This window comes from Eretmochelys imbricata, chromosome 1 (genome assembly GCF_965152235.1).
Source record: "Eretmochelys imbricata isolate rEreImb1 chromosome 1, rEreImb1.hap1, whole genome shotgun sequence".
In the NCBI taxonomy this organism is placed as follows: domain Eukaryota; kingdom Metazoa; phylum Chordata; order Testudines; family Cheloniidae; genus Eretmochelys; species Eretmochelys imbricata.
This window is the reverse complement of record NC_135572.1, coordinates 242,802,888-242,817,846: the sequence shown is the minus strand read 5'-3', so window position 1 is coordinate 242,817,846 and position 14,959 is coordinate 242,802,888. Positions and strand designations below refer to the sequence as shown.

Genomic DNA, 14,959 nt, shown 5'->3' with positions numbered 1-14,959 from the left:
TGAAAATATTTCCTAAACCAATTCAGGGCCTGAAATGATTAACAAGGCACAGTGGTATGTAGGCATGGTTTTAAGAATTGCGGCTATATTAATATTTGAAAACAAAATATTTGGTTTTTAATCTACCTCCTTCTATTTACCTGCCAAGACACAAGGTCAGGCTTTTTTCCTGTAATCGTTGACAAAATCATCGAGACTTATGGTCCCATCTGAATTGGCAAAGGAGCTAACTTTATCATCGAGAATTAAAGCCACATTATTTTTCATGTTGCTCATTGACTGATATCAAGGGGGTAGAGCAAACTTGGTGGCACTTAAAACAATGAGCTTACCTATAAACCTTTAACTTCACATAGAAATCATTAGAGCAATATTTAGCCAACTAGCGATGCTTGGTCAAATGCCTAGCAAAATCAAAAATATGCAGCACTGATAGAGAATGAAAACACAGTTTGTTTAAGGTGTATGATAGTAATTTTATCTTACTTGTATAGGTAATCTGATTGCAAATTTCCTTAAGTAAACTTCTAACTCCCCATTTCTGTTTTGATTATAAACTTCTAACTGTTGTCTGCATAGGAAGCAGTTTTGCAGGTTTTAATGTTATGTGACATGAGCTTTCAGTGCTGAGCCCCTAGTTTACCCTTTTAAAATGTTCTTGTTGTCTTCTAGATTAGAGACAGGGAATATTATCATGGAGAATTCAGCAAAAGAAAATGCTCAGTTGTTCTCAAAAACCATAATCCTGCCAATTGACAGGTCTTCATCTAAATCTGAATCTTCTGCTTCCAAGGAGAAACAAACATGCTGTGGAGGTATAAAGGTAAGGACGAGCTCTGAATTTTACAGCACAGACCATTGAATGGCTGAGGTTTTGTTGCTGGATGCGTTTTTCCCCCTGAGTATATTTCTCACTGGAATGTTACCCTTTTCCCGTTCAGTGTAAAAGTGGCATAGATGGATCTAATTTATGAAGTTCTGATGCTGATTCAAATTTCCTTAACTTTTGAGGATGTTCAGATCTGGGTCCATGGTTCAGACTCACGTGTAATGTGTGTTCACTAGTCACTATTCATGACCAATATTTACCCACAGTTACAAGCCCATAGTATTTCCCTGAGTTAACAATAGAATAGTACAGTGGTTCTCCACTCAGTAGGTGGGTGGCCCTTCATTCTCTCATGTGCAGCCACCCAGGCACGCACCTTAGAGGGAACTATCCGCAGACCACCTGACTGGACCACCAGTGGTCTGCGGATCACAGTTTGAGAACCTCTGGAATAGTAAATGTCTGTAGTACCAGAGAGTGGGGTCAGTAAACGTCTTTTTTTTTTTTTTTTAAATTGGCAGCCATGTTAACATAGGTTTCTGGAATTTGAAAAATGATTCCTACTACTTTAGACACTTCACTGATTGAACAAACATGAATTTTGATTTGTGGTGCTATGAATGAGAGAGCCCTGAATGCCAACAGTAATGTGGGTTTTTTTTTGGTTCCCATCAAACTCTGAGCCCACCCAAAATTGCTGTGCTTGAATGAGAGCGCTCTCTTGTGAGTTTAGCTTCAGCAGCCTCAGACTTGTGATGTAGGATGGCAGTGTGATAATGTCCCAACACATTCACATCACAACACCCTCCGAGAACAGAACTCCCTCTGGAAACCCAGCCCGGCACAAGCAGGCAGCAGAAGTGCAACCAGTCTTGTCTTGCAATCTGCAGTCCAGGGATAGGCTTCTGCTGTGGTGTGAGTTGAGCTCACTAAGGTATATGTGGTCACAGCCTGAATCAGAACATCTTTGGCTTTGCCTAATTCTTGCTCCCCTTCGCATTCTTTATTTCTTCTGGTTTTCCATTGTAACCAGTTACAGGCTGAGCCAATATCCATGGAAAGAGTCCCATTGATTTCAATGCGATTGGAGCCTGTAAACAACAGTCCGTAACAGATCATTTGCTCTGTGATACAATGATTCTGGTAATTTTGTACAGAATAAAATGACAACTTTGACAACATAAACTCCTGAATATTCCCATTGGTCTCCTCTACTACCGCAGGTATCCACTGATGGCTGAGAACTGGGCCACTGTTTTTGAGAAATTAAAAACAAGTTGTATTAATTAAACATGCATTATAATAGCAATAAGATCATTGCCCCTCTGTTTGCTCAACAGTAATCGGATTCCCTCATTGAATAAACCTTCAGTCACAGTTCAGCCACTCAGGAATCAGCTTATTGCCTCCAAAATACACTAATATTATAGCTCAAACAATTAGTCCAGTTTGGAAATTTTGCTGCTATCATGCTTCCGGGCCTGGAAAGCTGGGGCAGTTAATCTCTAGAAAACTTGAATAATGTGGAAATTTGGCAAATTGGTTTTGTAAACGGCCAGCCTTTCACAAACTTTGCACTTAGGTTTACTTATTAAAAAAAGCACCGGCTGATTTACGGTGAGGTCAGTACCCAACTTTATCTCTGTTTGGCGGTGAGCTGGAGAAGGATGGAACATCCTGGACATTTTTACATTGCCAGTGTAACTCAGGAGGATTTTTGCTACCTACTGGTCAGGTTCCCTCTTAGGTATTTCCAAGATATTTAAGAAAACCGACATCAAAATATGTTTGAAAATGAAGAGGTTTGAAGTCCATCATCTACCCCTGAAAATCGTATTCATGTTTTTACATGACCATATAAAATCCAAAGTCATTAACGCACACATAAAGGAAAACGACAGTTACGCTTATTTGCTTGAAAAGCTTTCTGAAAGTCCTCTTAGTGGGAAATACTGTTCATACCATACAAAGTGGGGAAAGTTTTATTTAAATTATAGGAGGCACTTGGGAGATTTCCATGGGTAGCAGCCTGTGCTGGGAAGCAATGCAAGTGTGACACTGGGAAATTAAAAAATGCAATGCAAAAGTTTGCATTAAACTTTAAAACCAACTCTACAATCAGTAGATCAAATTATGTGTTAGGAAGGAAGTGTTCCTATGGAGCTCTTGATTTACCCCAATTTGTGTAATTGCACTCAGGACAGTCAAAAATGTACAGCATCCGGAAAAGTGTGGCCCTCAGTGTGTGTTATACATTGTGACATGCATCATTGCTATGGGTTTTTCCCTACACAAAGAAAAGCCATATAAGTGCAGTCAGCACAGCCTTTGTTTGATAATGAGAAAACGACCTGTGATCTCCATTAGAAACCACACGGTGTTTGACACTATTCTGGAGCTGGTTGCATCCGAATGAAAATAACTAGCTCTGAAAAAAGAGATGTGGGGAGTCTCCATTTAACAGATACAGTACACAGAAATCTAGTCTGTGTTAGGGCTGGCCTTATTCATGGTACCATGTAATGGCTAGGTCCCAACTCTCCCCCATCGCTAGTGTCCCCAGCCCAGTTGTCACTCCAGCACAATGGTGGTCTCTCTTCTGGCAGATAGTAACTCAACCCTCCCCCCAGGTCACTGTTGAAGTCCACCCCTTTCTGGGGTAACAGAGTCTAATAAAGTGTAAAAGTCCAACATCCTCCCAGAAAGTGTTTCTGGCCCAGCTCCAGGCCCCTGAAGACCTCACAACCTTACTTCAGGGCTTACAATGTCTTTATCTCTCTTACCTCAAGGAGGCAGAAGGGTTATGTCATCCTTGTTGCTGGTTGGTAGGGGAGCCCAGGCCCCCCTCTCTGCAGGGCTCTGACCCAGGGTTCTGTGAGAGGCAGTAATATCAAGCATCCAAGCATGCTCTGAGATTACTTCCCTGGACCACTTCCTGCCATTTACTTTCTCAGCTCAGTGCATGGTCACATTCTCACAAACAATCTGAGAAAAGCTAGAGTGCAGGGTTCTTTAATCCTTAAAGATCTTTCATCTGGTCCTCTTCTGCTGCCTTGGGTACTTGTTGCTTGCAGACCCCCCTTATCTGCAGCAACAGCTCCCACTGTACCCTTACTCAGGTGCTCTCAGATAGGTCTGCCACCACCTGCTATCCCTGTCCCCCTTTCTGAGCTGTCTGGCTTGGTTTTATACTCCTCCTCCTGCTGGAGCAGGCTCCGCAGGTGCAGTGGGATGGGACCCCTGGGGCCTAGAACTGCTCCTTAACCCTCTTCTATCCCAGTGTGGGGTTTACATACCCCATCATGCAGACATAAGAGAAAAACATATATACGCTGTAGTTACTATATGACAGGAGGTTTGATGGGGGAAGGAACGTTCTACAAAGGACATTTTCATATGAAGGTTTGAGGATGGCTCTGGATCTTGATAAAGGGATGCAGCGCCTTTTGTCTCATGCTTATTGGTTAACATCCAGTAAAGGTTGGGGTTGTTTAAAAGCCCCTATTCTGCAAGTTGCTCCACAGTAGCAGATTCTCCAGTGACTTCAATAAGAACAACTTTCAGGTTTTAAAGTTATTATCGTTGGATGGCTGGTCCCCTATGTGAAATGGGTTGCCACCGTCAGTCTATTCCCTAAGTGTCCATATGAAAAAAAACTCATCAAAATTGACACTAATTGCTTTTACAGGAGGCTGAATTATCCCCCTAGCCCTAGAGACAGGGTTTGCTTTGTCATTTTGTTGTCACCTGCTAGAGATAATAGCGGTGTTGTCGGACCAGACAGTGAAGGAAATTTGAACTGCTGCTGTCCATGAGCTATGGATAAACAGAAGATTGTCAATCCAGCACCTTTCACAAACACGAGGAAAAATCACTCATAATAATAATTAATAAAAGTATTTTTAAATAATTTAATTCAATTAATAAAACAAAATATTTGTTATAGTATAATCTTAATCACCATCGACTTCTCTCACAGATATTTCTTGGCGCATTATCCTTTGTTTACTTCGCTAAAGCATTGTCAGGAAGTTATCTAAAAAGTACCATCACCCAAATAGAAAGAAGATTTGATATCCCTTCTTCTTTGGTTGGTGTTATTGACGGCAGCTTTGAAATTGGTATGTGGTGCTTTCATTTTCAGACAAAACTAATGCCACCCGTCATTGTGGCAAATGATCGTACAAATCTCATAGGCCTATTGAAATTAAATACGATTCATCTGGCAAGAGCAAATGTGGCCTTTAATATGTGTTTACATTTGGTGTGACAGTGATGAGACTGCGCTTAACATGGCCCTGACCATGTAATGGTTGAAACTGTGGTGGTGACTGCTGCTTTAGAGATGGTTCTTGTTAGCACTGTTTTTCTGAACCAGCATGGACAGGGATTTTATTGTGAGAAATGTGATAGCCAGGGTACAGACTATTCCCCTAGATAACACAATGCAGGGCTCTGGCTGAGCCTGATTCATCCATAGTGTGGCCTGAGCTGCAGATGTTTTACTTGTCCACATAATTCAAAAGTGGTGCCCACAGTTGTATGCACAGTACACACTGAGTGTACTATTGGCAGCGGTGAGGAGTGGCAATGTTGGCAGCTGCCCCACTGCCAATTCAGGTTTGGTCCTGCACTCCCTCTGTCACGACGGAGGGGCTGCAGGGCCAAACCTGAGTGAGCACATTGGGCAGTGGGGAGGCCAGTGCTGCTCCGCCTTGTGGCTGCTGCAGGGTGAGGCAAGTCCTACCTCAGGACTTCCTGCAAGGAGCCTGCCCAGCCTCATCCTGTCCCCCTCCCAAGGATGGGGGTGTGATGCTGGGAGGCAGGAGCTGAGCCTGGCAAAGACCTGGGGAGTGGAAAGCTGTGGCCAGCGGCTCCACAGGGACTGATGGTGTGTACCATGGGGAAAAATTCCAGGGGGGCACCTCTGTAGTTAAGTGGTAAGTGAGCTGCATATATCAGACCATGTATTATTCTTTCCTTAGGCAAGCCCACCCAGAGACATATACCATGGAGGTTATTGGTTACCTTGAAGCAGTGTTAAAAGGGTTTGGCACTGGTGTTAGCAATAGACAAAAGACAATAATTTTCGTGTTCACTGTTCAGTCCTCTCTCCCCCGGCGTTGTCACTGTGAGATCCCCTCCTGTGTAATCCAGCCAGGATAGCTCTGTGATTTGGTAAATGGCGAGCATACAAAGGTCAAATCCTATATTGCCTCCATTGGTCAATGGATCAAGGGTACTCCTGCACAGAGATCTCCAGCATGACATCATGTAAAGTTACCATCAAACCTTTGGATTTATGTCAAAATTCCTTCAGTTTTGTGTTTTGTGGAATTTAGCACTCCTGGGAATATAATATTGGCTAAGGTACCCGAAGTCCTATTACTTGGCTGCCTCATTCCCTCCCTCGCTTGACATTCCACTTCTCTTTCTAATGACTGGCATCTGGCTAGGTCCTCGTTTCCAGCTGTTTCTACAGGTGCCCATGTTCTTCCTAACTGATCCTGGACACTTGCACAAATATTTGGAAACAAGAAGGAGACCCACCACCATGTGAGCAGCCATCTTTCTGTGGACCCCCAACAAGTGTTATATAGGCCATGGTTTAGCATGTAGTTTACAAGTAGTTCACTTACGAATGTGTTGTAAATCCAAGTTACCTTTTTGTATTTTTCAAAGGAAATCTCCTAATCATAATTCTTGTAAGCTACTTTGGAGCGAAACTTCATAGGCCAAAGATAATTGGAGTTGGTTGCCTAATAATGTCAGCCGGAACATTTCTAATTGCGATGCCCCAATTCTTTATGGGACGGTAAGTGCAAAGCAATCTGTTCTTTCAGTTCAGAAAGAAATACACTAGCACAGAACTTACCTTTTGCCCATGAACCTATTTAAATTACATAGACACTGATTGTGGAAGTGCTGATGGGAACAGAGAGTAATATGGTTACTACTATTAATTGTTTACTACAAATAGATTCTTTATTACTATAGTTGAGCAAATAATAGAAAAATATTCCATCAATATCTATTCAAATTTGAAATTCATTTCTGATTAGTGGATGTTTGTCAGCCCTTTCTGGGCGTGATTTGAAGCCCATTGGAGCCCTCTATGATAAAGTGATGAATAAAAACAGAAAAGAGTGAGTAGGAAAGAAATATGTAGGACCCAGAGGACACTCCCACTATTTTGTATTCTACACTAGATCAGATTTGGGACTCTGAATACCGGGTGGGCTTCTGGAATGTGGCCACGTGCACACTTCATACGTTTACTTATCTAACCCCTCTCAATCATGTGTGTATATATAACCTGTAATCCATGCAGCTTGTTGGGATCCCCTTAATCAGATGCACCTGAGACTTCATTTAAGTGCTTTGGTACATGCCTATCTTCAATGAGGATGCAATGAATTTTATTTTATTTTTTTGTAATAGATTGTAACGGGGGGAAGAGTAAAGATGTTGATTTTTACACAGCTATAGGTATGAGATATTTTCTTCCTCCACCAATTCTACTGTCAGCATCTCCCCATGTCTACAGGATAAAAGTCAAATACCGCTCTCAGTCTTAGAAAGGTCTCAAGCCAAAATAAATGCAGGTAAGAATATTCCATTTTTTAAAAAAAATATTGTGTATGTATGTAGGTGGGTCTGGTAGCTATGGCTATTAAGAAGGTTGCCCAATACCTCACATTATAAGACCCTGTTTTCAGTTGCCAAACTTTAACTATTTGGACTGAAATTTTCCATGCTGGGTTTTCTGCCTCTGGCTGAATGCTTCTGGGGAAATTTTGGCCAAACGCGTTCAGCCGGTTCCAAGAACAAGCACAGCACAACTCCCATTGACTTCAGCTGGAGCTGTGAGGACTCAGTACTACTGCAGAGTTATCCTCAGGGTCTCAGATCAGGCACCCAGACAGTGAGGAACACACAATTTGTGACTACATATGAAAATTCTGGTTTAAGTGACTTGCCCAGCATCACATATACATTGCGAACTCAGTGGCAGAGGCAGGGATAGAATCCAGTTCTCCAGGGCAGCATTCAACTGCTGTGACAATAGGCCCTCTTCTCTTCTCTCACTGTGTATCCCCTGCCTCATTCACTATGCACCTTTCTGCTTCTGCAACAAGTGAAGCAGGGGGTCCCACAGACAACAGCCTCCTTCACTGCACAATCCTGACTCATGCCCAGAATGGCTCCATCTTGCCACACATTGAACAACAGGGAGAAAACAATATTAAATAGCTGCTCATTAAGTGAGCGCCATCCGTCTTTTGCACCCAATGATGCAGAGGCCCTATGTAAAAAAATAAATAGTACGTGATCATGTCATCAAAGACTGTATCATAATGCATAATGCTCTAGGGGGCCAAATTAAGGTTGCATAAGCAACCTTAATTCTGGCATTTCTTAACTTTTGAGCACTGACTTTGTCACCGTAGTAATGCTCTTTTAATATAGTTTTTCTGTGTTTATATATATAATATATATCCCAAGCAACCATGTAAAGGCAATTATCTTCGTTTCATATCTGTGCTACTTTTTGCACTACAGGCTAGATACATAGCTGAGCCTGCTTTAATGCCATCTTTTAATTCCCCCAAACCTGGGGCCAGCCAGAGGCAAGAAGAACCCCGGGCATAAATTAAAGCAGCCTGAGAAATGTTTATCTCCAGCTGCCTGTGGCCCAAAGGAGCTGTCCAACCAAGATAGGGATAGCTGGACACCCTGAGATACCCTCCATATAGAAGAATGGTAAGGATTGCAGGGGTGGAAGAGCTACACACCATCGGAGCATTCCCCCACAATTGTGAATTCTCATTGGGATAGATCTGCTGGTTTTACAGCTGCTTGATGCTGCAATGTACTAGATAAAGAATAGGAGCTTCAATTTCACAGGTGCCCTGCTAGGTGGGATGACGGCCATAAAGCCGTGTATGCAGGTTCTGCAGGGATCTCAAGAAACTCAAAAACCTCAGCATTCAATGAATAATGGAAATCTCCATGTTTCTTATTTCTGTTGAGGTTTGGTGCTGTGATTTATTTATTTTTGGGTATATATGTACATTTATTGGTCCAAACCATAAAATAAAACCTGAACATAAAAACGGCCATACTGGGTCAGACCAAAGGTCCATCCACCCCAGTATCCTGTTTGCTGACAGTGGCCAATGCCAGGTGCCCCAGAGGGAGTGAACAGAACAGGTAATCATCAGGTGATCTCTCTCCTGCCATCCGTCTTCACCCTCTGACAAACAGAGGCTAGGGACACCATTCCTTACCCATCCTGGCTAGTAGCCATTAATGGACTTAACCTCCACGAATTTATTCAGTTCTCTTTTAAACCCTGTTATAGTCCTAGCCTTCACAACCTCCTCAGGCAAGGAGTTCCACAGGTTGACTGTGCGCTGTGTGAAGAAGAACTTCCTTTTATTTGCTTTAAAGCTGCTGCCCATTCATTTCATTTGGTGGCCCCTAGTTCTTATATTATGGGAACAAGTAAATAACTTTTCCTTATTCACTTTCTCCACACCACTCATGATTTTATATACCTCTATCATATCCCCCCTTAGTCTCCTCTTTTCCAAGCTGAAAAGACCTACCCTCTTTAATCTCTCCTCAGATGGGACCCATTCCAAACCTCTAATCATTTTAGTTGCCCTTCTCTAAACCTTTTCCAATGCTAGTATATCTTTTTTGAGATGAGGAGACCACATCTGTACTCAGTATTCAAGATGTGGACGTACCATGGATTTATATAAGGGCAATAAGATATTCTCAGTCTTATTCTCTATCCCCTTTTTAATGATTCCTAACATCCCGTTTGCTTTTTTGACTGCTGCTGCACACTGCATGGACGTCTTCAGAGAACTATCCACGATGACTCCAAGATCTTTTTCCTGATTGGATGTAGCTAAATTAGCCCCCATCATGTTAAATGTATAGTTGGGGTTATTTTTTCCAATGTGCATTACTTTACATTTATCCGCATTAAATTTCATTTGCCATTTTGTTGCCCAATCACTTAGGTTTTTGAGATCCTTTTGAAGTTCTTCACAGTCTGCTTTGGTCTTAACTATCTTGAGCAGTTTAGTATCATCTGCAAACTTTTCCATCTCACTGTTTACCCCTTTCTCCAGATCATTTATGAATAAGTTGAATAGGATTGGTCCTAGGACTGACCCTTGGGGAGCACCACTAGTTACCCCTCTCCATTCTGAAAATTTACCATTTATTCCTATCCTTTGTTCCCTGTCCTTCAACCACTTCTCAATCCATGAAAGGATCTTCCCTCTTATCCCATGACAACTTAATTTACATAAGAGCCTTTGGTGAGAGACCTTGTCAAAGGCTTTCTGGAAATCTATATACACTATGTCCACTGGATCCCTCTTGTCCACATGTTTGTTGACCCCTTCAAAGAACTCTAATAGATTAGTAAGACATGATTTCCCTTTCCAGAAACCATGATGACTTTTGCCTAGCAATTTATGTTCTTCTATGTGTCTGACAATTTTATTCTTTATTATAGTTTCAAGTAATTTGACTGGTACGGACGTTAGACTTATCAGTCTGTAATTGCTGGGATCACCTCTAGAGCCCTTCTTAAATATTGGCGTTACATTAGCTATCTTCTGGTCACTGGGTAAAGAAGCTGATTTAAAGGACAGGTTACAAACCATAGTTAATAGTTCTGCATTTTCACATTTGAGTTCTTTCAGAACTCTTGGGTGAATGTCGTCTGGTCCCGGTGACTTGTTACTGTTAAGTTTATCAATTAACTCCAAAACCTCCTCTAGTGACACTTCAATCTGTGACAATTCCTCAGATTTGTCACCTACAAAAGATGGCTCAGGTTTGGGACTCTCCCTAACATCCTCAGCTATGAAGACTGAAGCAAAGAATTTGTTTAGTTTCTCTGCAATTACTTTATCATCTTTAAGTGCTCCTTTTGTATATCGATCATCCAGGGGCCCCACTGGTTGTTTAGCAGACTTTCTGCTTCTGATGTACTTAAAAAACTTTTTGTTATTAATTTTGAGTTTTTGGCTAGCTGTTCTTCAAACTCCTTTTTGGCTTTTCTTATTACATTTTTATACTTAATTTGGCAATGTTTATGCTCCTTTCTATTTACCTCACCTGGATTTGACTTCCACTTTTTAAAAGATGCCTTTTTATCTCTCACTGCTTCTTTTACATGGTTGTTAAGCCACGGTGGCTCTTTTTTAGTTCTTTTACTGTGTTTTTTAATTTGGGGTATACATTTCAGTTGAGCATCTATTATGGTGTCTTTGAAAAGTGTCCATGCAGCTTGCAGGGATTTCACTCTAGTCACTGTACCTTTTAATTTCTGTTTAACTAACCTCCTCACTTTTGCATAGTTCCCTTTTCTGAAATTAAATGCCACAGTGCTGGGCTGTTGAGAGTTCTTCCCACCACAGGAATGTTAAATGTTATTATGTTACGGTCACTATTTCCAAGCGGTCCTGTTACATCTTGGACCAGATCCTGTGCTCCACTCAGGACTAAATCAAGAGTTGCCTCTCCCCTTGTGGGTTCATGTACCAGCTGCTCCAAGAAGCAGTCATTTAAAATACCGAGAAATTTTGTCTCTGCATTTCGTCCTAGGTGAGATGTACCCAGTCAATATAGGGATAATTGAAATCCCCCACTATTATTAAGTTTTTTTATTTTGATAACCTCTAATCTCCCTTAGCATTTCTTTGTCACTATCACTGTCCTGGTCAGGTGGTCAATAATAGATCCGTACTGTTATATTCTTCTTATAGCATGGAATTACTATCCACAGAGATTCTATGGAACAGTGCATTCATTTAAGATTTTTATTTCATTTGATTCTACATTATCTTTCACATATAGTGCCACTCTCCCCCTATCTCCCCCATGGCGCCACATGACCTGTTCTGTCCTTCCAATATATTTTGTACCCTGGAATGATTGTGTCCCATTGATTGTCCTCACTCCACCGGGTTTCTGTGATGCCTATTATATCAATATTCTCCTTTAACACAAGGCAGTCTAGTTCACCCAACTTATTATTTAGACTTCTAGCATTTGTGTACAAGCACTTTAAAAACCTGTCACTGTTTATTTGTCTGCCCTTTTCTGATGTGTCAGATTCTTTTTTATGTGACTGTTTTTCATCTGATCTGGCCCATATTTTATCCTCTTCCATCCTCTCCTCCTGACTAAAACCTAGAGAATCTCTATCAATAGACTCTCCTCTAAGAGAAGTCTCTGTCCAATCCACGTACTCCTCTGCAGCAATTGGCTTTCCCCCATCTCTTAGTTTAAAATCTGCTCTGCAACCTTTTTAATGTTAAGTGCCAGCAGTCTGGATCCACTTTGGTTTAGGTGGAGTCCATCCTTCCTGTATAGACTCCCCCCACCCCAAAAGTTTCCCCAGTTCCTAATAAATCTAAACCCCTCCTCTCTACACCATTGTCTCATCCATACATTGAGACTCTGAAGCTCTGCCTGCCTACCTGGCCCTGAGCGTGGAACTGGTACCATTTCTGAGAATGCCACCATAGAGGTCCTGGATTTCAGTCTCTTTCCTAGCAGCCTAAATTTAGCTTCCAGGACGTCTCTCCTACCCTTTCCTATGTCATTGGTACCTACATGTACCACGACCACCAGCTCCTCCCCAGCACTACACATAAATCTATCTGGATGCCTCGAGAGATCCGCAACCTTCTCACCAGGCAGGCAAGTCACCTTACGGTTCTCCTGGTCATCACAAACCCAGCTATCTATGTTTCTAATGATCCAATCTCCCATTACTAACACCTGCCTCTTTCTAATGACTGGAGTTCCCTGCCCCGGAGAGGTAACCTCAGTGCGAGAGGATACCCCAACATCATCTGGAAGGAGGATCCCAACTATGGGAAGGTTTCCCTCTGTTCCCGTTGACTGCTCTCCTTCCCTGGGCCTTTCATCCTCCTGAACAGCACAGGGGCTATCTGACCGGAGGTGGGACAAATCTACAGTGTCCCGGAACATACCTTTCTGCTTCCCTTAGCTCCTCCAGTTCCACCACTCTGGTCTCCAAAGCTCATACAAGGTCTCTGAGGGTCAGGAGCTCCTTGCACCGAATGCACACATACGCCACCCACCCATAGGGCAGGTATTCACATATGCTACTCTGAGTGCAATAAACAGGATAGCCCCCACTCTGCTGCTGGGCTTCTGCCTGCATTCTCTCCTACAGCTACCTAGGTTAATGATAGGGTTTTTGTTTAAATCAAGAAGTCTTGATTATAGTTTAGTTTAAAAGTTTTAAAGAATGGAAAGTGTACCTCGCCCCCTTTCCACGCCCCTTCCAAACTCCCCCTCGAAACTCCCTGTTAGCGGCCTCTGTTTGCAAAAAATGGTCTTTGTCATTGCATTTGCACCATCCAGGAATTAAAATAACCTGTTACCTGTGTGGCACTGAGGAAAATATAGATTCCAAAGCCAATAGGGGCTCTACTGATGTTTGCCTGTATGACTTAAAGAAAACCAAAGCACCATTAGAGTCTCTTTCCCCTCTGCTCACAATACTACAGAATTTTAGCCATTTGAATGAAATGCATTAGGTGTGTGCTACAACACAGAAACTGTATCTGGTGCATAAAACAGCACAGAAGTGGTTTAAAATTCCATTCCACCGACTGGCCTTGGGACTGTTGTTTTATCATTGCAATAAATCTGTGGGCTCAGTTCTTCCTCCCAATTACACAGGTGCCAACAGGAAAGGTACCTGTACATCTGAGGACAGAACTGAGTCCTGTGTGTTCAGTGTAAAAATGTCACAAACAATGTCTTGTTTCTCTCTCTCCCTCTGTATCCAGGATGTGAAAAAGAAGTTGGATCGTCCATGTGGATCTATGTTTTGCTTGGGAATCTTTTGCGTGGGATAGGGGAGACTCCTATTCAGCCTTTGGGAATTACGTATATTGATGATTATACCAGTGAAGAGAGTGCTGCTTTCTACATTGGTAAAAGAATAAATCAAATTACTTTATCCTAATGTCTTATTTTTCACAAGAAGTAAATTGAGTTGTTTTCAGTAGCAGAATGAGTGACATTAAATTAACTTGTCCTGATTATTTTGCTTGCATGGTTAAAATGTTTAAGGTTTTATTTAAAAGCTGTGTGCATTTTAGGGGCCAAATTCCACTCTTGATTACACCAGTGCAATCCCATTATCTTAACTGAGAAGATAATTTGGCCTTGGGTTCCTGCTGCTACCTTAATCTTACTAAATCTTCTTCATTTGGATTACACACACAGTTCTCTGGAGGGGAATACAAATGTATATAGCATAGATTTATTTGGTGCTTAAAATGTAGCATGGAGTTTAAATTATGGACAGAAAAAGTATTATGAACAGAATCAGAACTTGGAAGAATCTTCCCTCCAAACTGAATCAGAACCAGTCATATGTTGAGGGTCAAAATACTTGAGGACTTTTTCCCTATTGTGGGTCAGGTGTGACCATACCTGTATGTTAAAGTGAAATACCATCTGGAAGGTTTTTACAACTAGAGGCTTTCTTTTTTTTTTTCTTTCTTTCAAGTATTTCTAGTCCGGTTAGAAGTGAGATCTCCCAGATATTTTATGCCAAAATTTGTTCTTGCAAGATTTCCAGATCAATTTTGAAAACTCAAAAGATGTGTGTGGGTTGGATAAGAGCCTAATAAAAAACATCTGAACTTAATCCAAAGCGACGTGCTGAACCTTTTGGAGGTTTGTCCATCACTAATAACATTTGGTTACTGTACACACATTTTCTGACCACTTTATACATAATTTGCAACCCTGTTGGTGGCACTTCTGAATTTGGACCACAAACTTCCATAAAGTCACTTATCCCAGGCTGAATTTGGTCTGTTAAATGGGGGACAGCAAAAAAAAAAAAAAGTGAAATGTTGATGCAATGAGCCAATTTTTGCTTTTTGATATAATGGTGCTAGTCTGGAGTAATTCCATTGTCTGGGAATAAGAATGAGATTATTTTCGATTTGCACCAATGTGTGTGAAGGCATAATTTGGTCCTGCATATTAAGATGCCGATCGCTTTTCACTGATACTGTACACAAGAACAGAGCATGACAA

The 14,959-nt window shown here is 41.6% G+C and overlaps 1 protein-coding gene across 2 annotated transcripts in view; it reads left to right on the top strand.

Annotated features, from left to right (window-relative positions):
- The first annotated feature begins 694 nt into the window (after positions 1-694).
- Positions 695-14,959, top strand: part of SLCO1C1 (solute carrier organic anion transporter family member 1C1) — a 37,840-nt gene continuing 23,575 nt past the window's right edge. Inside the window, exons 1-5 of one of the 2 annotated variants that reach the window (XM_077807480.1) lie at positions 695-823; positions 4,809-4,950; positions 6,512-6,644; positions 7,313-7,434; positions 13,693-13,839. In XM_077807480.1, the coding sequence (XP_077663606.1) occupies positions 695-823; positions 4,809-4,950; positions 6,512-6,644; positions 7,313-7,434; positions 13,693-13,839 (673 nt within the window). The remainder of the gene's footprint in view (positions 824-4,808; positions 4,951-6,511; positions 6,645-7,312; positions 7,435-13,692; positions 13,840-14,959) is intronic. The other variant, XM_077807481.1, reaches the window with a different exon arrangement.